The following is a 24,965-nucleotide window of genomic DNA, read 5'->3' on the forward strand; positions in this document are numbered from 1 at the left end:
AATACCATTTAATTTGTTTACGCCATGTAACAAAATAATCTTACAGAAACGCTAGCACTGGTGAAATACCTCTCTCTCCATTCGTAAAGCTGTCTCTGCCAACGTTCCCAATAAAAAAATTTTTTCAAAATTTGAGTCGCAACCTTTCACAAGTGTGAGCCACCCAAACCTCATCTAGCTTTGCCCAAAATACCCCCATGTTTTTATGATGCTCTTTGGTAGACGCGATATTGGGATGATAGGTAGGTATAGTACAGTGTTTAGCATTGTTGTCTCGCAGCATTGAGTCATGAGTTTGATTCCATTTTTGCATGGATTTCCTTCCACATGCCAAACATTTACTGGTAGGTTAACTGACTGCTGGGAAATTGGGCATGTGTATATGTGTCCATGTGTTTTTGTGATGTGGTGTGCTGCATAATATAATGGTGCTATATAATAATATTCTGTCTCTGATGCCAAATAAACAATAATAATTATAATTAATAATATGCTGCCTCTGGTGCCAAATAAACAACAATAATATGCTGTCTCTGATGCAAAAAGTAACTTAATATTTATTTATACTTTGTCTATTATTTATTATTACAACCTTTCTTTCTGAGCAGTGCGTTTATTTTTCTTATTGTATCAGTATACTTCATATAGTTATGTGTTCTTCATTGCAGGGTATGTTAAATTATAAATAATAATAGTAATAACTAGTATGATCACATCAATCTCATCAATGTCCCTTGTTGAGAGCACATATGTGCTGTAAAATATGCAGCATATTAATTCATGTGTATAAATGTTGTATAAATTCTCCAATGGTCTGTGTGATAGCTCTTCCATGTGTCCCTTTGCAGCTGTAACGTTTGCCCTGTGTCCCGCTCTGTTTCTGTCCATTTATTACCTTATTACTTAACATCCCAGCATTTCTACTATAGTCTTTTGCCAAGTTGGGATGGGAAGCTGTGATTCACCACCTTGTCCATTACAGAGTGGATTCATAACTCAGCCTTCTAAGGTACAGTATAGTGCAGAAAGCATTTTCTTATTACAAGCACATATAAAAATACAATTCCTCAGTAACTTGTGCAAAAACATGATAGGGCTGTACACTCCCAGGAACACCGTAGCCAGTGTGACTAAAAACATATTGCTTCTGGGAGTCATTCCTGCTGAGGTTATTGGATCCATAAGGAGGAATTGTGAATTTCACATTACAGTGTTCACCATTATTGTTCCCTTTTTTTTTTTTTATACAGGGGAAATATGATGTATGCACATTTCAGGATAGTCTTAACCTTAGCTGTCCAATTAAGTATTGCAGAGGTCAGAATAATGTCTATCCAAGTATCCTAGAGCTTTCCTCTCCATTATCTTATTAAACAACTTGTTACTTACTATTTCTGCACTCTGGAGTCTGCGAGGTATGCAGTTGGGATGCCGACGGTCTAAATGCCAACCATCGGCATCCCGACTGTCTAATCCCGGCAAGGGTCTAATGACAGGCGTCAAAGCCCCGACGCCTGTCATTTTACCTACGCCGGGAGCCCGACATCCAGATCGAAGGACAGCATGGAACGGATAGCTGCTTTTAGGGGCCCCCGGGGGGACTTAGGGCTAGGCACCCCCTGGGAGGATTAGGCTAGGGGAAGGGAGAGTTAGGGTCAGGCACCCCCGGGGGGAGGTTAGGGTTAGGCACCCCCCCGGGAGACTTGTGGTTAGGCTGTGGGGAATGGGGGTTAGGTTTATGCACTTAGAGGGGGGGATATGGTTAGGCACTTGGGGGGGGGGGGGAGCTTAGGGTTAGGCACCCCTAAGTTAGGGTTAGAGAGGTTGGCAATACCTACCTGAATTTACGATCGGGATTTTCATCCTTGCTGGGCTGCCGCTGTCATTTTATGCGGCCGGCGGTAAGTCATACCGATTCCGTCTGCACAACCCTGACTCAGCTGTCCCTTGCACTTCGACTAAGATAGATTACATGTAATAGTTGTGCTACTACAAATGATCTATCATTACATAGGAGACATGAGTTAGACTGTCACCCCCTCCCCGATTTGGGAAAAAGTAAAATAGTCACAAAGTGATGGAAACCGTAAATCTCCAGCTTCCCCAAAATCAGAAGACTGTAGTATAGGGCTGGAGCATGGTGCATTGACACGGCTATGTCAGACTCCACACTGCCCTTATTATTGCTGCAGAACTAGTTCCCAGCTATATAATAACTGGCTCAGGTCTGTTCCGTCTCCGACACTGATCAAGATGCAGCCTCACGTTTCACTAAAAACCAGTGATATCGCTGAGCCACATCATGACTACTAGTGATGAGGCAAGGATTCATAGTTGGTTCACAGGCTTCTCATTAGCTTATCCCCCACTGTCAATTTTCAGTGCATGTGCAGTAATTGTGTAAGGCACTATGGGTGATTCAGAGGTGTACGCACTGCTGATGTCGTACGTAGCGGATCAAAACTTCGCTATTGCGTATGCTCCCCGGCTGTCCGTACTTAGTCGCAGTTGCAGTTTCAGGCGCGTGCAGGTAGAAGTATATTGAAAGTGTAGTGGGCGTTCCTGGGCGCTGTCAGGATGGTGTTTTAAAGCATGCATAGAGATGGTCTGTTTTATGAGCGTGTTATTTGAGTGTCACAGTCGTCTCGGCAAAAGAGGTTGCGTATACAAACGCTTGACTTCTCACATAGGAGCTCATACTCTCACTGAGAAACTACACCTGCCATAGGGCTGGTGCAAGTGTTGATGGTGCAACCGATGGTGGCGTCTGAGGATGCACCAATCTATATTCCTGCATGTATGGACTCTTACAGTGGGGTCTCTGTCCTTGCACATTTGGATGCACGGATGTACACAAGGAAAGGACTTGGGGCCTGAATCAGAGTTGGGAATAGTGAGATATCTCTCTCTCAGCTGATCAGCGTGGTGACACCATGCTGCACTGCAGGTGGGGCAGATTTAAAATGTGCAGAGAGATTTAGATTTGGGAGGGAGGTGTCCAAACTGAGGGGGTCATTCAGACCCGCTCGCGAGTGCAGGACGCTCGCAAGCGGGTCGATGGTGCCGAATTGCGCATGCGCACGACGGAGGGAGCTCCGTCGTGCGCATGCGCGAGACCCAAATAACGACGGCCAAGCCGTCGTTATGGGTCTCGCACCAAAGGGAGCGTGCTGTCGATGGTGAGTGGCAGCACACCCCCTTTGGTGGGCGTGCCGGGGGCGAGGCTGCCAGACGGAGGCGTTCCCATGGGAACGCCTACCGTCTGAGTCCGGCCCCACTGACATCACCAGTGATGTCAGTGGGAGTGATTTTGGCTCTGATAGAGCCAAAATCACTCCAGGGCTTGCGGCAGCAAGACCCTACCGCTGGGTCTCGTCACAAGCCCGATGGTCGCGATGGTCTTGACCATCGCGACCATCATCATGGACGCTCGCTATAGCTGTGGGTGGTAACCCACAGCTATGCGAGCGTCCATGAGGCCGCTCCAAGTTGAGGGAGGAGGGCCCTGATTCAGAGCGAGCGCTCTGGTCAGAGCGTCCGACTCTGAATCAGGCCCTGACATCAAAATTGTAGAGTAATAATAAAGCTGTGCAGTATTTGTGGGCTACATGTAAAAGCAGCCAGCATTTACCCCACATGTAAAAAAAAAAATATATATATGTATTTACACCCCTTGCATTGCAACATGGTTTGTCCAGATACACAGTTAAGTGCTATCTGAATCTCTCTCTCTCTATTCCCAACTCTGAATCAGGCCCTATGTGTTGACATTTGCGTAAAGATGCACCTGTGGGCACTTCTGCATCCACCTCTAAATCAGACCCTATGGGAACAGTTCAGTTAAGCTGGGCCACACACATAGCGATATTTTACCCGATCTGGCAGATTCCGACACATTAGAACAACAAATGGTGTAAAATTTGGCCAAATCCTGAGTAAAACGCGAGTCCCCACTCATGATCATGATGCGCTGCGCGTCCCTGCTGGTCGCACATCGCATCGTCAGATCTGGCAATCTAGGACACGATGCACGGTGAAAGTCTGGATGCAGGAGAGATCGTATGAAGATTGGACCCCAAATCGTGTTCAGATCGTGTGCAGAGCTGCCGGGGAGAGTTTCAAGGGAAATCGTACACAAATCGTAGACATCGGCTGATCGTGTGCAGATCGCCATGTGTGTGGCCAGCTTTAGTCTTGGCCGCAATGTGCCATTTGGGAATAGCGCATCGCAGCCAGCAACATACCTTTCACCCCATAGAGGTGAGCTGGAAAAGTAGAGATGTTAAGCCTACACAACTTCAACATTGAACTGTAGGTCTCAAAGCTGGGTCAGAAAAATAAAGGGATTCAAATTTCCAGCAGTAACAACGCTGTTCATTGTTGTATCTTCAGGAGCTTGAGTGGAGTACCCACACTGGTACAGGGGAAATCCTTTGAGGCCCCACTGCTTGGTTCACATCTATAGAAACTATAAGATTTGCTTAATGGTTATCTAAGTGTCTGTGGTGGGCGCTGACCTCATCCCTTAAAAATGGGCCCCAACCACTGAATTCTGCCTGGTGGGCCCTTCATGCATCAGTCCGACACTGTATATAATTGTGTAAGGTGGGCATTATTACTCTCCGCAAGGAATGCTGTTTGCGGACTGACGTACATTTGATTGCTGTCTTCATATCAGAAATAGGTATGTCCTATTTACTTAGATTAATAATGAAACTTTCTAATTGTGAATTTGGTGTATACTACTTCTAATGGTACTGGTGAAAGCATTGTGTTCTTTGTAAAAATGTTTAAATAGAGCGGGTGGTAAGGTGGCATGTTCAATTGTGGCCACCTTGATCTGATGAAGCTGGTTTATTTTGACATGATTACCTAAATCACTTATTTGTTTTATTGAAATTGTTTAGTTACATTTTAGTCATATCTATAACAATATAATATAAATATATATATTCAATTAAATAGCATTTTCCATGTGTGGTTAATCAATTTTTTTTCCTGAAGGTGCGAGGAAAAGTCCACCTAGGGGTGATGACATGCGGGGTTAACCCCGCTAATTGGATTGGAGTAATTAGTGGCTAATTGGATTCCCCCCTATGATTTATAGATCAGCTAGCACAAACCATCATCTTTGAATCTATATGAGCATTTTAAATTTGTCCCTCCCTGCAACACAACATGTTTTTGCCAAGGAGTTAAGATGCTGCCTTCTAGCCGAATTGCCTCAGACCAGGGCTATAAAATACAACATTAGGGTAATGTGCAGTTGTTTGGAGCCGTAAAGCGAATTACAATGGGCAATTGCATTCCTTGCCAATAATTTACATACGTAGGTTATTTTGCATCAGTGTCTGCATTAAGACCCAAGCAATTTTCAATTTTTTCATTGGTATACACATTTGTAAATGCATTATTAATTCTGCAATATATAATCATTCTTGGTGGTGTGGTTTATGTTATATAATACAAATAACTATCACGTATTTGCTTACTTTTATTTCTACTTGAAGCCCCTTGTAAAGCCTGAAACATAAAATTACCTCTAAGTAGACCCTGTTAGGTCACCCACCTTTACTGCAAATGAAGATGCGTTGTAGTTTGATTTGCAGGATAAAGAACATGCTATTGCATTCATTAATTTTTGTACTTTTTAAAAAATGGGTTCATTGAGTAAAGCAAGCAAGTATAGTTGTATGTTTTATAGTTCTGTTTGGTGTTTTTTTGGCTGCTGATTTCATCACCCAGTCTGACTAGGAAAAATCATTTCTTTAAAATCTTAACTGAAGCCAGTTGGACATTGGATGTAAATAAATACTGGTTACTGGTTGAGTATCTCTTATCCGAATGTCGGATTTTATTTTTTCTAGCACAAACTGCGATAGCGACAACTTTTGCTTATTGATGGTTCAATGCACACAACCTCTTTGTTTCATGTGCAAAATTATTAAAAATATTGTATAAAAATACTTTCAGGCTATGTGTGTAATGTATTTATGAAACATTATGAATTTCTTGTTTAGACTTGGGTCCCATCCCCAGATATCTCATTATGTATATTATAATATTCCAAAATCAAAACACGTTTGGTCCCAATCATTTTGGATAAGGATACTCAACCTGTATAGTAAAGGTGCCTACACACTAAGCGATGTGTGTCACACGCCGCTCTGGAGACCCCAGAATCAGACCCCGTCGCTTACCTTTGCGAGCACTGACCTGCGCTGTCTTCCGGCTCCCGCGCCGTACGCTGCTTCCTCCTCTCTCAGGGCGGTCTCCACTGTTGTCCTCTGGAGGGTCCCGCTGCTGTGCTGCTTCCACGCCGGCTCCTGCTGATCGCTGGTCCCTGCTGGCTACTTCCAAGAAGCGCTGTCCTCCGGTCCATGGGCACGGCCATCTTCGATTGCCCATGTGACTCCACTACCACCAATGAGGAATCTTCTCCTTCTCTCTCAGCCTGTCAGCTCTCAGCGTCCACTATAAAAGGATCCCCAATGCTGACACAAGTTGCCAGTGCAACTAGTTTCTTAGTATACTAAGTGAGCTTTCCCACTGTGCTCCAAAGGTGTTTTCTGCTATCTAGTTCAGTGTTCACCTTACGGCTACCCAGCCGCTCCACGTAGCTTCCCAGCTACCAGCGTCTCCACACGGCTACCCAGCCGCTCCACGTAGCTTCCCAGCTACCAGCGTCTCCACACGGCTATCCAGCCGCTCCACGTAGCCACCCAGCTACCAACGTCTACCCACGGCTATCCAGCCGCTCCACGTAGCCACCCAGCTACCAACATCTACCCACGGCTATCCAGCCGCTCCACGTAGCCACCCAGCTACCAACGTCTACCCACGGCTATCTAGCCGCTCCACATAGCCACCCAGCTACCAACGGCTACCCAGCCGCTCCACGTAGCTTCCCAGCTACCAGCGTCTCCACACGGCTATCCAGCCGCTCCACGTAGCCACCCAGCTACCAACGTCTACCCACGGCTATCCAGCCGCTCCACGTAGCCACCCAGCTACCAACGTCTACCCACGGCTATCCAGCCGCTCCACGTAGCCACCCAGCTACCAACGTCTACCCACGGCTATCCAGCCGCTCCACGTAGCCACCCAGCTACCAACGTCTACCCACGGCTATCCAGCCGCTCCACGTAGCCACCCAGCTACCAACGTCTACCCACGGCTATCCAGCCGCTCCACGTAGCCATCCAGCTACCAACGTCTACCCACGGCTATCCAGCCGCTCCACGTAGCCATCCAGCTACCAACATCTACCCATGGCTATCCAGCCGCTCCACGTAGCTTCCCAGCTCCTAACGTCCAATCAAGGCTATCCAGTCGTTCCAAGTGGCTTCCAAGCTACCACGCTACTTCTGCAATACTCAAACTCTTTATCAGTTCGCTGCACCCTCTCATGCGGAGGAACTTTATCAAGCCAAGTCTCCTCCAGCGAGCGTCTGCACCAAGTAGTACAGGTACAAGGCTCAGTCCGGGAACACAGCCTCTAAATCCCGCGATTGTGACAGTTTGCACTGGCCAGATGGACTCGGCAAGTGGTCAAGGATCTGGGGTAGATCCCTCGCAGGATGTACTATCTCATCTGGAAAGACAGGAGACCTCTCAGGCCCAGTTGATCCAAGATATGTCGTCACGCCTGGACAACATTCAGTCCTCACTGGCTCATCCCGCTCCCGCTGGCTCCCAAGCCGCCTCTCCTCCTGTGGTGTCACCTGCTCCCCCGGTTCTACCTCCTGCGCGTCTTCAGCTTTCCCCTCCGAGCAAGTTCTATGGCAACCCCAAATTATGCAGGTTTTTTTTAAACCAATGCGAAATCCAGTTCGAGCTACAATCCGCCAACTTTCCAACAGCCAGAACCAGGGTGGCATATATCATCTCTCTGCTCTCTGGCCAAGCACTCGACTGGGTCTTGCCCCTTTGGGAGAAGTCGGATCCTCTGCTCTCCAACTACCCTGAATTAATTTCCACATTTCGCAAGATCTTTGATGGACCTGGAAGAACCACATCCGCTTCAGCTGATATTCTACACCTCCATCAGGGCAGCTGGACCGTCGGCCAATATGTAGTGCAGTTCCAAACTCTGGCCTCAGAACTCAATTGGAATGAGGATGCCCTCATCGCTGCCTTCTGGAGTGGACATTCAGAAAGACTCAAAGACAACCTAGCTTCCCGTGACCCTCCAACCAATTTGGATGATTTAATTTCTCTTTGCAACAAGGTGGATCTTTGTCACAGGGAGCGTGCCTTGGAAAGAGGCAGACTTGATCGTGGAAGGCCACGTCCAGCTTCCCGATTACCCTTTCCTCCTATGGGCGAAGAACACATGCAGGTCAACTGCTCTCGTCTATCGGCTGAGGAACGACAGAAAAGGCAGAAACAGAACCTCTGTATGTACTGCGGATCTCCTCAACATTTAGTTAAAATCTGTCCCATCCGTCCGATTCATCCGGGAAACGCCTCCTCCTAACTTATGATAGAGAGGTTAAGTTAGGAGTTGCCATTGAATCACATAGGAAGTCTGATTCCACCATCCAGGCTCATTTAAAGCTTCCTCAAGGTTCCAAAGCTGTATTAGCTCTTCTGGATTGTGGAGCGGCAGAGAACTTTGTCACTACGGACTTTGCCCAGAAACATCAAATCCCCATAGAAGCGTTGCCTCGAGTCATCATTTTAACCGCCATCGATGGTAGTCGCATTACTAGTGGAACCATCACCCATCGTACAACACCACTTAGACTTACCATTGGGGTGCTCCATTCCGAACAACTGTCCTTCCTAGTGATTCCCAAAGCCTCTCATTCTTTAGTCCTCGGATAACCCTGGCTACAGAGACATTCACCACAAATTGATTGGACCACCATGCAAATAACCTCCTGGGGTTCCAATTGTTTCAAAGGCTGCCTTCAGCGGGTAGTACCTGTCCGATCTTCCGTCGTACAGGATTCTACAGACCTGCCCAAAGCTTATGAAGGGTTTTTGGACGTCTTTAGCAAACAGAGCGCAGATCTATTACCTCCCCATCGTGATTGGGACTGTCCCATAGATCTGATTCCCGGGAAGAATCCTCCTAGAGGCCCAACCTACCCTCTATCTCTCCCTGAGACTCAAGCCATGTCAGAGTACATTAAGGAAAACTTAAGTAAAGGCTTCATTCGACCTTCCACGTCTCCAGCCGGGGCTGGATTTTTCTTCGTAAAAAAGTCTTAATGAAATAACTATTAAGAATCGCTACCCTCTTCCTCTCGTAACAGAGTTATTCGATAGAGTCAAGGGAACCACAGTTTTTGCCAAACTCTACCTAAGAGGAGCCTATAATTTAATTCGTATCCGTCCAGGCGATGAATGGAAAACAGCCTTCTACACCAGGGATGGGCACTATGAATATCTCGTTATGCCCTTCGGCCTCTGTAATGCTCTGGCCGTCATCCAGTTCTTCGTCAACGAAATCTTCCCGGATCTTTTGTACAAGTGTGTGGTCGTTTACTTGGACGACATTTTGATTTTTTCTCAAGACCTCCAAACTCATTGAGCCCAGGTGAAAGAAGTCCTTCTGAGGTTGTGGTCCAATCAACTTTTTTGCAAATTAGAGAAGTGTCTGTTTGAAGTGTCAAGTGTACCATTCCTGGGGTACATCATCTCCGGAACAGGCCTTCAAATGGATTCTTCAAAACTACAAGCCATTTTTGATTGGTCTCTTCCTTCTTCCTTAAAATGCATACAAAGGTTCCTAGGATTTGCCAACTATTATCGCAAGTTTGTGAAAGGCTTTTCGACACTGGTAGCTCCTATTACAGCCCTCACCCGTAAGGGAGCAGATCCAACTAAATGGCCCGTCGAAGCTACCTCGGCATTCCAACTTCTTAAGCAAGCCTTCATCTCCGCTCCCATCTTAAAGCAACCGGATTCCACCCGGCCATTTATCCTGGAGGTGGACGCATCCTCCGAAGGTTTCGGTGCTGTGCTCTCCCAGCGGTCTGAAGATGAAAAACTTCATCCCTGTGGTTTCTTTTCCCGGAAGTTTTCGCCTGCAGAAAAGAACTACACCATCGGAGATCAAGAGTTACTCGCCATGAAACTAGCCCTCGAAGAATGGCGATATCTTCTAGAAGGTGCTCATTACCCCATTACCATTTTTACAGACCTCAAGAACCTGCTTTATCTTAAATCTGCAAATTGCTTGAACCCTCGTCAAGCCCGGTGGGCAATGTTTTTCTCCAGATTTAACTTCAAACTCTGCTATCGCCCCGGCTCACAAAACCTCAAAGCCGACGCACTCTCCCATTCCATGACGAGCGACCCTGACCTACCCATGGAACAGCCCCAACCAATCCTCAATTCAGCTTTCTTCACCTCTACCAAATTATCTTCTATACCCCAGGTTGGGAAGACTTTCGTCGCTCCAGAACTCCACAAGAGGTTACTGCATTGGGCCCATGCTTCCCGGTTCTCTGGTCACTTGGGTATGGATAAAACCCTTGAATTCATCCAGCTGTCCTATTGGTGGCCTTCGATGAAAAAGGACGTCAGGTCTTATGTGTCGTCATGCATCAAATGTGCCCAACACAAAATACCTCGGCGGGTTCCACACGGTCAACTCCAGCCTCTGGCAATTCCATTTAAGCCATGGACTCGCCTCTCTATGGATTTCATCTCTGATCTTCCTCCATCTCGGGGCCACAACACCATTTGGGTTATCGTGGATCGCTTTTCTAAAATGGCTCATTTTGTACCTCTTACTGGGCTTCCGTCTGCACCTCTACTCGCCCAGAGTTTTATAAAAGAGATCTTCAAGCTCCACGGCCTTCATGAAGAGATCATCTCCGACAGGGGAGTACAGTTCGTAGCGAAGTTCTGGAGGTCACTCTGCTCAGCCCTTCAAGTAAAACTCAAATTTTCTACCGCTTATCATCCCCAGACCAATGGTCAGACCGAAAGGGTCAATCAAGACCTGGAGCAGTTCCTGCGCACTTTTGTCTCCTCCTCCCAAGATGACTGGATTGAACTTCTTCCTTGGTCCGAATTTGCTCACAATAATCATTATCACACGTCCACCAACTCAACTCCTTTTTTTACAGTTTTTGGTCATCATCCTCGTGTGCCAGATTTCCTTCTTCTTCCAACATTAGATGTGCCTGCGGCCAAGATGTCTCTTCAACGGTTCCCCAACATCTGGGAAAAGGTTCGTTCCTCTCTGGCTAAAACCTCAGCCCAGTACAAGAGATTTGCTGACCGCCAAAGACGAGCAGTTCCCAATTTCCAACCTGGGGATATGGTCTGGCTCTCTACCCGAAACCTAAGACTCTGAGTACCCTCAATGAAATTTGCCCCATGATACATTGGTCCATTCCCAATCGTCAAAGTCTTGAATCCTGTGGCTTACAAGCTAAAACTTCCTCCATTTCTTCGCATTCCAAGTTCTTTCCATATTTCTCTTCTAAAACCACTGGTCTTAAACTGATTTCAGAAGGTCCTTCCCAAAGCTTCTAGTGTTCAAACACAGCAAGGAGAGGAGTTCGAAGTTGACAGAATCTTAGATTCCCATTGTCGATACAACCGTCTTCAATACCTCATCGACTGGAAAAATTATGGTCCGGAAGAACGAATCTGGATAAATGCCTCCGATGTCCATGCGCCCCGTCTGGTCCAAGCGTTCCATATGAAATTTCCTCATAAACCAAGGAAGTGTCCGGTAGCCACTCATGAAGAAGGGGGTACTGTCACACGCTGCTCTGGAGACCCCAGAATCAGACCCCGTCGCTTACCTTTGCTGGCGCTGACCCGCGCTGTCTTCCAGCTCCCGCGCCGTTCGCTGCTTCCTCCTCTCTCAGGGCGGTCTCCGCTGTTGTCCTCTGGAGGGTCCTGCTGCTGTGCTGCTTCCACGCCGGCTCCTGCTGATCGCTGGTCCCCGCTGGCTACTTCCAAGAAGCGCTGTCTTCCGGTCCATGGGCGCGGCCATCTTGGATTGCCCATGTGACTCCACTACCACCAATGAGGAATCTTCTCCTTCTCTCTCAGCCTGTCAGCTCTCAGCGTCCACTATAAAAGGATCCCCAATGCTGACACAAGTTGCCAGTGCAACTAGTTTCTTAGTATACTAAGTGAGCCTTCCCACTGTGCTCCAAAGGTGTTTTCTGCTATCTAGTCAGTGTTCACCTTACGGCTACCCAGCCGCTCCACGTAGCTTCCTAGCTACCAACGTCTCCACACGGCTACCCAGCCGCTCCACGTAGCTTCCCAGCTACCAGCGTCTCCACACGGCTATCCAGCCGGTCCACGTAGCCACCCAGCTACCAACGTCTCCACACGGCTATCCAGCCACTCCACGTAGCCACCCAGCTACCAACGTCTCCACACGGCTATCCAGCCGCTCCACGTAGCCACCCAGCTACCAACGTCTCCCCACGGCTATCCAGCCGCTCCATGTAGCCACCCAGCTACCGTCTACCCACGGCTATCCAGCCGCTCCACATAGCCACCCAACTACCAACGTCTTCACACGGCTAACCAGCCGCTCCACGTAGCCACCCAGCTACCAACGTCTACCCACGGCTATCCAGCCACTCCACGTAGCCACCCAGCTACCAACATCTACCCACGGCTATCCAGCCGCTCCACGTAGCCACCCAGCTACCAACATCTTCACATGGCTATCCAGCCGCTCCACATAGCCACCCAACTACCAACGTCTTCACACGGTTATCCAGCCGCTCCACGTAGCCACCCAGCTACCAACGTCTACCCACGGCTATCCAGCCGCTCCATGTAGCTTCCCAGCTCCTAAAGTCCACTCAAGGCTATCTAGTCGTTCCAAGTGGCTTCCAAGCTACCACGCTACTTCTGCAATACTCAAACTCTTTATCAGTTCGCTGCACCCTTTCATGTGGAGGAACTTTATCAAGCCAAGTCTCCTCCAGCGAGCGTCTGTGCCAAGTAGTACAGGTCCAAGGCCCAGTCCGGGAACACAGCCTCTAAATCCTGCAATTGTGACAATGTGTTCACAATGCAATATCGTGTCCGATTTCCCTTGAACTCTCTCCGGCACTCCAGGACACAATATGGTGCTAAAAAGTGTCCAATCAGACTTAAGATTTATCGTGCACAAAATCTATCTATTGCACAACATCATGTATGAGATCGGCAAATCTTGCCTGCGATCTGAAGATGCGATGTACGACCAGCTTTGTACGCACATCTGCATCGTGATTGTGAGTGGACACTCACGATTTGGACATATTTTACACGATTTGTCGTTCCAATGCGTCAAAATCGGGCAAAACGTGTAAAATATTGCCTAGTCTGTAGGCACCTTTAGTGTTGTTAGTGGTAACAAAAGCATCAGCATCCAAAATGACATGTAAAATACTGCATACACCTCATGATAAATTATATACAATAGTGGGAAAAAATATTGTCGCTCTTGCAGCTGTTCTAATAATGCATCATTCCTTTGAGAACGCTGTTAAAATTAAATTATATTTTGTTATCCACATATGTTGTAGTTGGAACCTTTTAAGTGTAATATACGATAGTGGTTGCTCAGATCATCTTAAGTCTTTCCCATGTGCATGAAAAGAGGGGGTTAATCTAGACTAGAAATAAAGAAAAACTGTCCCCAGCGCACTGCAATAGACCAGCAATAAGATTTAAATACTACAGGGTAATAAAAATCTACAGATCTTTTTTGCATATATTTGTAAAGATATGTTTAAGCACCAGGCCACGTCAAGGCGTCTCTGTACCGGTGTGCCTAATAGCACCAACTTTGGGTCATCTTATTGCATACTGTTATTAATCTAATTAATATTGAGAGCCAACTCACCTGTAGCTACCCCAGAATCCTTTTAAGAGTAGTTAAATATGAGATTGCAAGCAGGCAATTCTCTCTTACTTTTGAACTATACTTACCTGTAGTGAGTTGCAGATGTCTATAAAAACAATTCATTCAATGACTTATGCAGGCCATACATTAGTGCGATTCTCCATTCTTCCATTGCAATCTGTGAATCGGTGGCAATTCATCTGCGGATCGGAGAAAAAATTTGTAAACAATCCTTGACTCTGCGATCTCAACCATTTTTTTTTTTTATTTTTTTTGCTTGGATCTCAACCATTTTTTTTTTTTTTTGCGAGGATCTCCAACATGTTGAATTTCCCCGATTCCCTGACTCTGCCATCAGCAGAATGGGAAATTGTTGCTATAGCAGCTAGATGTATGGGCACCTTAACTGAAAAAGAATCTGTCTCCTGTCTTGTGTCACTTTGGTCCTAATCAGAGATGGACTCAAGCACCCAATGTTTTTAATCTGCACCTGCATCTAAAACACAATGCGCATGCGTCTCGATGGCTACCACCAGGGGACATAGATCGGAATTGCGCAGAGATCATGAGTGGTGACAGGGAGGCTGGCTTTTGTCGGGGGCGTGCTGGTGTCATTGACTGTTTTGGAAGACTCGGTTCCACTGACATCGGCGGCTATGTACCATTGGACATTCTGAGCAACCACAGGGTTGCTCTAATGTCCGAAGGTGCAGCCGATGTCCGTTTGAAGGTGCGACTATTTGCGCACTACAGTTAATTACAACCGGTGGACATCTCAGTAGACAGCCCACTAGAAGTGTTTCACTTTGCTGCAGCCACTACTTTGAATCAGGCTCTGTCTCTGTACCGCAATGAGCATAGAGAATAGGAAGCCAGATAATTGTCTAAGGAGAAGATTGTAGCAAAGCATATGTTGCAAATCCATCTACAGTAACCTTGATATTATTTAATTCCACCATAGATAATGTTATCAGGAAGTTTTTAAGGCCATGGTACCATAGCAAAGTTCCCTAGTCATGGATGTAAGAAAAAAACTTGATTGCAGAGCAGAATTGGTCAAATGGGGGAAGACCGCTCCTCAGTCAACTTTTAAAGAGGTTCAAGTTGACCCTCAAACACAAGTACAACTGTTCCAACTTGCACCATCTATCGCCAGCTCAATTAGGTTATTACATAGGAGAGAGAGATCTAAGACCACTCAAACACCTGAAAAAGCCACTTCTTTGGAGAATGTCCTGTGATGAGATGAGGCCAAATTAGAGCTTTTTAGTAAAGCTCATCACTATGTTTACAGAAAACATATTTTAAGCTTTCAAAGAAAATAACATCTTCCCCCAGCAAACATGGATGTGTATTGAGTCAGGGTTGCTATACAGTAGCACCTTGATCCCGTGTATGAAACATTAAGATTGTTAGACCATTTTGGAGGGCAGTGTTGAGCACAGTGGGCCTGATTCACTAATGTATGCAACCGCTAATAGGCACTGCGATGGGGACTGCGAACGCAGTGACTACGCAGACTCATCGCAGAGTTATTGACAGGAAGTGCCGTTTATGGGGGGTGGTCGTCCGAATGCAGGCATGCGATGACCTATGCAGCCTGAGGTCTCATTGCTTGCATGGTTCCTGAGTAAGGTCAGAGCTTGTGCAAGTGTGCGTGAGGCTGCGATGGTATGCAATGTAAAGTGGGCATCCTTATGTAGTGCTGAGTTTGCATTGCAATCACAATGGATTAGCATACTATCGCAGTTGAACTGCAGGTGTACGCAATATTGCTTTCCATAGTGAATCAGGCCCAGTGTCAGAAAGTTGGGTCTCCATTGTAGATCATGGATTTTCCAGCAGGGCAATGGACCCTAACACACTTCAGAAAGTGCCAAGGAATATTTTAGACAAGATAATGGACTGTTCTAAAAGTCAAGATCTGGAAACCGCTTTTTGGAGAAGCTACTCTTCCATTCTAGGAGTACTGCAGTAGTTTGCCGGCAGAAAGATGCGGATAACTCAGCCATGACTAGAAGAAGTGGATGCTTACAGTTAGTGTCGCCAAAGGCTTTGCTACCAAATATGAAGTCTAGAGCGCCAATAGTTTTGTCACTGTAATTTCAAAAACAATGTTAATATTAACAGAGAAAATATTATGGAGAACAAATACTGTTGTTAATTTCACAGTTTAGCGGAAATTATGTGGTGCCAATTTTTTCTTTTTTTTGTATTATACACAGAGTGCCAAACAGGATGTCAACAATGTTATTTTGGTTAGAAGAAGTGAAAACTATTGTCAAACGACTAAATGAGAATTTGTCATGTGACTTAAGTTACTTCCTATACAATTTCCCAAAAATGAACAATATGCACAGTCCATAAAGTCCATGAATATGTGATGTAGTCGTTTGCCTAGCTGATCAAAGTAATTCTGCTTTATGAAATGAACATTGAAATAATGACTTCAGTGTTCTCCCCAGAAATTTTTTCCATCCGTGTGGCATCAAGAAGTAGCCGGGTGGGGGTCTTCGCAATTATGCGCGCGCCGGGAAAAGGGGTATCTCCCTTACCATTCCAGCCCGACAGGTCTGAGGCTGCTCTCCCACTGGCGCTCAGTCAAAAGTGCCCATTATGCAGTGCCCCCTGTATTTGTGCCCTTTATACAGTGCCCCCTGTAGTTTTCACCTGTAGTTTTGCTTTGCCCTTATGCAGTGTCCCCAGGCTGAAGTAGTGCCCCCAGACTGGCCCCTTACGCAGTGCCCCCAGGCTGGCCTCTTACGCAGTGCCCCCAGGCTTAGTGTCCCTTATGCGGTGCCCCCAGACTTAAATAGTGCCCCCAGACTGGTCCTGGTCCAAGCCCCAGCACAGAACTTACCCTAACTTGCTCGCCGCTCGCGCTCCCACTCCCGCTGCCTCGCTCTGACTGGATCTAACAAGATCCAGCAGGCGCGCAGGGCAGGCTCCTCACTGCACCACTGGGAACGCTTGCCTCTGAAGCGATCGGAGGCTTCTTTAGCAGCAGCAGGGGTCGGCAGGGGAAATTGCCGGGCTGTTGGCTGTTTCTGCCTGGAGATGTGCCTGCAGAAAACAGCCTGGGGAGAACACTGGACTTGATTTTCTCAAGGAAAGGAAAAAAGTTTATTAATGCAGTGCATGTACCAACTTTGTAAGATAACAAGGCAGCAAAAACAATTTCAGAACTGACTCCCATGATCTTGAGGTCATTATTTATTACACTCTTAACAATTACAGTAGGGGTTTGTGCTGTCACACCCCGCATGCATACATAAATGAAAATTGATGTTTTCTTATGCTAGAGGAATTAGCAAGTGCCGTACTTTTGGGCATGTTCTATCTGAGCTGTACAGCTCTTTGCAGTCTGAAGAGAAAAAGATGGGAGCGCAGGCAGATTACACTAAATTTAATTTAATTGCACAAATTCAATCGGTATACAATAAATAAAAAGTATATTCATACAAATGCAAGGATTCAGTACCAAATAGTGATTCTAAAATTAAATAAAATGAGCACTAGTGCCTCCTGAAACTGGTCTGCCAGACTTAAGAAGATATAAAGTTGCATGATTAGCTGATCCATGATTAGCTGATTATGGAAATCCGAATAATAGTGCCTGTAAATAAGAAGTCTATTGAAAGAAATTGCAACATGCACACTTAATTTTATAATCACCTCTGAGACCAATGAACAGTGGCCCTGATTGAGAGCCGGACGCTCTGACAGAGTGCTCGCTCTGAATCAGGGCCGTCGCTCCTACCCTTTGGAGCGGCCTCCCGGCCGCTCGCATAGCTGTGGGTGACAACTCACAGCTATAGCGAGCTGCCAAAATGATGGTTGCGATAGTCAAGACCAGCGCGACCATCGGGCTTGCGACGAGACCCATGCGGTAGCGTCTCGTTGCCGCAAGCCATGGAGTGCTTTTGGCTCTATCAGAGCCAAAAGCACTCCCACTGACATCACTAGTCATGTCAGTGGGGCCGGTCCCAGACAGTAGGCGTTCCCATGGGAACGCCTCCGTCTGGGCAGCCACACCCCCTTTGGAGCGAGACCCATAACGACGGCTAGGCCGTCGTTATTCGGGTCTCGTGCATGCGCACGACGGAGCCGCCTCCATCGTGTGCATGCGCACTTGGGCAACATCGACCCGCTCGCGAGTGGGTCTGAATCAGGCCCAGTGTTCAGAGTGTATAAAAAGTGAGGGCCTATGCCGACTAGGCGTACTCGCATACCAAGAAAAAATCACCCAAGAAGGCCCAACGGCCACTATTAGTATCATAAAAGATATTTTATTAATTAAAAATTATTGTTGAACAAAACATAATATACATTAAAATAAAAAAAGTGAACAATTCTAGAATAGGTGGTCAATAACACTGTCCCACCTTTTGTATGATATTGGTATTCCCCTAGAGGGGTAGAAATGACCAAAATGACACCTGACGCGTTTCGTCCTTATAAGGACTTCATCAGGGGTATATCGGGATAGTTTTCCCAATGTGAAACTCACAATGGCAAGACCGGAAGACGCCCAAATGTTTCATATTCGTTGTAATTCTAAGGACTATATTTATGGAATCCCCATTACTTTTTCTTATAGTTCAGCGCAGTATATATATATATATATATATATATATATATACACACACGCACGTACGTGTGTCGGGCTTGTTTTTTCTGAATGAATATATATATATTCAGAAAAAGCAAGCCCGGCACTCCTGTCTCACTGAAGGAAATAACTGGCCGCGGTGCCCTCCTAGGATGACGGCCCGTCCAAATATACAGAGAAAAGACAAGGAGGCACTCGGCAGGCTTTTCAAGAAGAATAAAAATCCTTTAATCCGACGTTTCAGGGTTAACACCCGTCTTCAGGGATACATGTATAACAAACAGTAATAAAAAGCATCTATATATACCTATAGACCTACTACACATTAAACATACATTGCACTCACCTGTCCGTCCCCGTCGAGCACCACGACACGCTGCCGGCTCAAGCACCGCTCCCACAGCGTGATGACGTCATCCGACAGGGACATCCAGGATAGTGCACCATGGGATACCTGACGAAGTTGCTTATGCTGGCCATACACTCTGCAATTATCGGGACGATCCACCCGATATCGGTGGATCGCCGCGATAATTGCAGCGTGTATGCGGGCGACCGAGGGTTAAATATTGCTCGGTCGGGCATGCTGGATTGTCCAGCATGCCCGTCCGATGCGATATTTACCCGGGAAACTGTCGGCCGCATCGGGCAGTGTATGCCCAGCGCGGCCAACAGACAGACATTTCCTGTGTTCCTTCCTACGGAAGGAACAGGGAAATGTCTCCTCCCCCGGGGGCGGAGCGCGGATGTCGGGCTATACACTGTGAGATTTCTCTCACAGTGTATGCCGGCGACATCTGCGGCTGGCAGGCAGCCAGATAAAATGTCTGTCGGTCTGACAGACATTTTATCTGGCAGTGTATGCCCAGCATTAGCAACACGGCGTCTGTAAACAAATAGTGGAAAAAAAAAGACAAACATATATAAAACCAGGTATATTAAAAATAATAATGAACAGCAATGAGTAATGTGGGATCTGGAATATACAAATGAAAATGATTCTATATGTCATTGTACTAATGGATACTCAGGCTAGCACATTATCTAAACAAATCTAGTATATGCAATCACACTTATCTAGAACTAATTAATATCAATGAATGCACATAAGTATGCACAAGAGCAGGCTAAAGTGACCCTGTGATATAATAAAAAACACTGCAAGCCCAGTGTTTCATTTAACCCTTTAGGGTTATGAATAAAAAAAAATGAGGTTAATAGCAGCTGTAGCCCTTGGTAACCACTGGTATTAGAAATTGATCCGTGCCCTTCAAGTAGCAATTTCTCCAAATGACTGGGCACTCTGTGTAATTGCCTAGAAGTGCTACACTTTGATGCTGACCTGGATAGGGCCGCTAAATAGCAGGAAATCCAAGAGGTGCTTTAATTAGCAGCTGCCACACTATTGGGCATAAGTGTTCTTGCTGAGCTGAACAGCTCTTTGCAGTCTGTAACAGGTATTCTTTGTCTTTTAACTCTTTAAAGAGCTTTCAAACATTCATACAAGTCAATTTTATTTTGTGTAATAGCGCACCCCGGAACTTTTCTAGTTCTTGCTTTTTTGGAATGCAAATTATTTTTAACATTTATATGGCATAACCATATCACTATATATATTTGGTCTATATACTAAGAAGTTGGTAAAATAATACCAAAATAGCAATTAACCTCGGTTAGTGTTACATACATATAAGTTATCATATGCCTCAATTTATAGGCTTACTACATTGTTAACTTGATTCAGTTGTTGGTCTATGTATATGGGATTTAACAAAAATTGTGTAAAATGAAGTGAGCATATTATAGCATACTCTGTAACCTGCTTGAGTTTATTAGTGGTTTCTCTCTGCTCTTGTCTGTGGGGCAGAGGTGACTACAGTACATACTGTAGCATGAGTTTCATTTCAAGCAATGTTTCACCTTGCTCAAGGTATTTTTACTTCTAATTTGGATATGCACTGCAATGCTGTTGCCAATTCTGTTAAAATATGACTTCAACATATTTCCCGCCCTTTTACTATAATGTTTCTGACTGATATCCTTTTTATTTGCATATATATATATGTGTGTTATGCGGTCAGGAAGCCGGCACCCCCCTGGGAGGGTTAGGCTAGGGGATGGGGGTGTCAGGGTTAGGCACCCGCCGGGGGGAGGTTAGTGTTAGGCACCCCTAAGGGTTAAGAATAGTTTAAATACTTACCCTGTCGGGATCTTCATTCTTCTGCCTTCCGGCGTCGGTATTACTTACTTTAGTCCGACAGTATGTCATACCGATTCCATGTATATATATATTTGTGTGTGTGTGTATATATGATACATACATGATCTGAAAATTCACAAAACCTATTGATTTTCTGCCACTCAAACTTCAAAAGGCAATGAAATTACGATCATTAAGGCTGATGATACCATCATCAATACCATCCCATTCATATGGTCGTTTTAATCATAATGAATTGTTCCAATGATATTTCTGATCTGAAAAGTACTATTAAGATATCGTGATTGTTTTACCCCTAATCTAGGGTTTGTTTGCAAATTAATAAAGTGTTTCAATTTCTCTCTTCACCTTTGTCATATATTGTATAAGGTTTATAAGGGGCAGTGCCAGTGAACCACTTACCCTCTTTTCTTAGTATAAATGACCAGCACACACAAACGACGGCACTCACAGATGTGATTCTTCCAATACAAAGTTACTTCACCTGATAAGTCTTTGAGTGCCGCCATTTGTATGTGCTGGAGATTTATATATAAATTGTTGGTGTTCTCATAGTCCTTAAGTGAATCCGATGCTTTGCATGCACCTGACAAGTCTGCTGAACAGTATAAAGACCTAAGCAAGTTTTCCTGTCTTGCCTTGTGTTTTTGTAATACTGTGAAAGGTCTTCCTCTGATTAATAACTGAATAATGCCTTAATCTCAGTTCAGAATTTTAATTGTTTCTTTCTGTTGATTTACACTGTTTTGTTTCTTATACAGATACAGACATTTCACGTAGATGCACCATGCAAAACAGTAGAAGACCTTACAAGTGGTGTGGCAATGGCCATGGTCCTCCAGAAAATGTAAGTATTCATCTTTGAATATGAAGTGTGTGTGTATAAAAGTAAAGTTACAGGTTTAAAAGTGAGTGTGTGTGTAAAGTAACAGACTTAAGTCCCCCATACATCTGCGATGGGATGGAAACGCCGACCGGTGATCATCAATGTTCCGCGATCCGTCGCAGGATCAGTGATATTCTACATGTTAAATTTCACCGATCTGCCAATCACGATCTGTTTTGATCATGATCGGCATATCTGTGAAATACAACATGTTGGATTTCAGCGATCCTGCGATGCCGGGTTGCAGGATCGCTTCTACATCCCGACGATCTGTCACAGATGTATTTAGAGGTGAATGTAGCAGCTGAAATCAATTTTGCTTCTGTGCTTGCATTTAATGTTATTGACCCTTTAAATCCAAAACCGCTGAAGATGCATAAGCTACAGTATGAAAAGCTCTACATAGTAAATGTACCCCTTAATGTGTTGTCCTTACCCTCCTACATCTTTAACTTTGTCTTTATTTAGTGTTTTGTAGCGAAAACAAAGGGGGTAATTAAATAGATTTTTTTTATCGTGCCTTTAACTTATGGGTACCCGACGGAGCAATTCAGTTGTTGCTCCTATCAGGCGTGAGAGCCACTTGAACACACATTTCTGTGGTTTGGGGCGCCCAGCCTGGTCCTTCTGAGCGTGTCAAGCACAATAATTAATTGAATTGCTCTGTCGGGCGCCCATTCATTTTCGCAGACCAAGCAACAATTGCATACCACTCCCCCTCCCCCTAAATCATCCCGGCATAGTTTAATATTTATGTATCTTATATTGATTTGCTTAAACAGATCCACATTTTTCCACTTCGAGAAGATTTACAAGAACTGTAGCCCTGATTCACAGGAAGTTTTATGGCATGTGATTATTTGTTTTCAACAGAGACCCAGCATACTTTCATGAGAACTGGTTAAATCGGATTAAAACAGATGTGGGAGACAATTGGAGGCTCAAGGTACTTTTAAGGTCTATTTTTTTACCTTTATATGCAATTTTTTGCCTTCTTGGATTCCTGTGTTACATAGTTCATTTTGACTGAATATGTGAATTATTAAATATTCTCTCTGCAGTGCTGCGTAAATGACTTAAGCTATATCATTAAACAATAGTAATACTGGCTTAATATTGACAATCATGTTACAAGCAATCGCTTAAAATATGTGGATGGTGAACTCATTGACTGTATCAGTAAGACCTCACACAGTAGTGCCAATTTTGGTAATTGAACTAGTACAATACCCAAAAATGGGTCTGAAAATTAAAACTGTTTATTCCGGTGATCCCTTCCCTACCTAAGCACGTCTGAGAGCATTGCCTGCTCCATTCAAACTTGCATTTAAGTCACTGACTCAAGATAACATACACATTCACGTGGTTTCATAGGCAGTAGAACTTAATCTTTTTTTTATACCCAAAATAAGGCCTAATATAACAGACTTTAATGACGGTGCAAATGAAAATATGTAAACTTAGGCTAGTGCCACACTGGTGCTCTGTGTACATCTGTGTATTTTAGCCACTTCATTTTGACATTTATATGCTGTATATTCGTCTGCCCCTTACCTCCTACAATCCTCACCAATCACATTTCACTGCCCTGCAGGCTAGTAACTATGCTGAGAAACACTAATGGGACATACCTCTGCAACTTGGTCAATTGGGACAATGCTATCCATTTTACCAAATAAGTATGTTTCAAATAATCTCGCACCCACCACAAACATTACATTGTAATCAACAAAATATTCTATGTATAGGGAAACTGGTAGAAATACAAAGGAATTTATATTGCTCTAAAAAGAAGCACCTGTTGGTAATGATATCAATTACCTATAGCTGCCAAAGCACCAACCACGTGGTGAATGCCAGACTCCACACATAAAAACTAAAAATCAGAAAACATTTGAGGTGCTAAATGGCGCTCAAAAATACAAGATATACAAACTTCAAATACTAGCAATTTATTAAATAAATGGTATAAATAAATACAATAGAGTCACAAATAAATAACTCCCGGGAGTAAAAAATAATAAGCAATAGTGTGCATGAATAAGAAAGAAATAATCCTAAATAAAAATAAATTAAACCAGTCAAATCTATAAAAATACACAGATAGCAATGTTGGGGATAAATGAATTCATAATTAGCAAAAATAGAATAGGACACAGTAATAAAGAGTCTCTAGCACCAATCAGGAAACATAGTTCTCAAGAAATGCCTTTGGTTATCATTCCATATTTGTATGGTGTAAAGAAACACTGTAGTGATAAAAATTCAAAGTCTCTGAGCTAATGCCCACTTGGTAAAGATAGAAAATACTCACCAATAAGAGTAGGTGAGTTTCAAGCTCCAGCTGAATCTCTGACTGTAAATGAACAGTGGAAAACGGGAGCTACAGTGAGCTCGCGCTGCCGAGTGTCTTAATGGGGAGCTGCAGACTCACCCAATAAGGTAACAGACCGATAGACTTCTCAAATGTCTGTAATAGCGGACACCAGGCTCCGGTTCAGCAGTTCTGTCGGCGGCAGATAAGAATAACAGCCAGTACCCCGCTGTTGATAGGGTCTCCTCCACAGGTGGCTGGCTGTGCAGTAGCTAGCCAGACAGGGCATCACAGCACTCCAGCTGACGTGCGGTCATAGGGTGAAGATCACGGGCTAAAGAACGGCAATCATCCCACAGTAACAAAGGGATCCACGCTGACAGAGATCCAAAGTGTAATGCCGGATCCGGGAAACCGAGTGGCCAGAGCAGTCAATATAAAGTGCAGCATAGTGTGGCAGGGATAACACCTGGACCTTCAACGCGTTTCTCCGTATACCGTTCTCAAGAAGCAGGTGCATTCTTATTCTTATTTATGCACACTATTGCTTATTATTTTTTACTCCCGGGAGTTATTTAGTTGTGACTCTATTGTATTTATTTACACCATTTATTTAATAAATTGCTAGTATTTGGAATTTGTATATCTTGTATTTTTGAGCGCCATTTAGCACCTCACATGTTTTTTGGTTTATAGGGAAACTGGTACCTGTCATGCTGTAAATCATTTTACATTCTTTTATTTTAAATAGAGTGCTGTCTACAAATGTTTTGTGTCCCCTTGTAAGCAGTGCACATTTCTTTTATATCCTTGTTTAGCTACCCATTGTTCCCAGTGACAGATGCAGCTTAACTATAATCTAAAATAAATAGGGTTCTCTTTTTATACTTGTTCTGAAGTGCTAGCTTGAAGTGATAAGAATGTGTGTGTCCAGAAAAGCAGCCACAGTCAGCTGCTATACTAAAGATCTATACAATGGCTGTATCACTAAACACACACTTTTTTTTTCAAATATGATTGTCTATATAGATAAGCAATAGGTCAATGGTGTGTTGAATATGGGTGGGCTGATTCATTCCATGAGCAATAAGTGGAACTTTT

The 24,965-nt window shown here is 44.7% G+C and overlaps 1 protein-coding gene across 4 annotated transcripts in view; it reads left to right on the plus strand.

The window, feature by feature from the left end:
• The window catches only part of LOC148517538 (protein Hook homolog 3), a 94,539-nt gene that overhangs the window by 18,520 nt on the left and 51,054 nt on the right, over positions 1-24,965 (plus strand). For 3 of the 4 annotated variants that reach the window (XM_088478509.1, XM_088478510.1, XM_088478511.1), the window contains exons 2-3: positions 21,426-21,511; positions 22,424-22,496. In XM_088478509.1, the coding sequence (XP_088334635.1) occupies positions 21,426-21,511; positions 22,424-22,496 (159 nt within the window). Of the gene's footprint in view, positions 1-21,425; positions 21,512-22,423; positions 22,497-24,965 lie in introns of those variants that run through there. The other variant, XM_088478508.1, reaches the window with a different exon arrangement.

This window comes from Taudactylus pleione, unplaced genomic scaffold (genome assembly GCF_031769625.1).
Source record: "Taudactylus pleione unplaced genomic scaffold, aTauple2 ptg000214l, whole genome shotgun sequence".
NCBI lineage: Eukaryota > Metazoa > Chordata > Amphibia > Anura > Myobatrachidae > Taudactylus > Taudactylus pleione.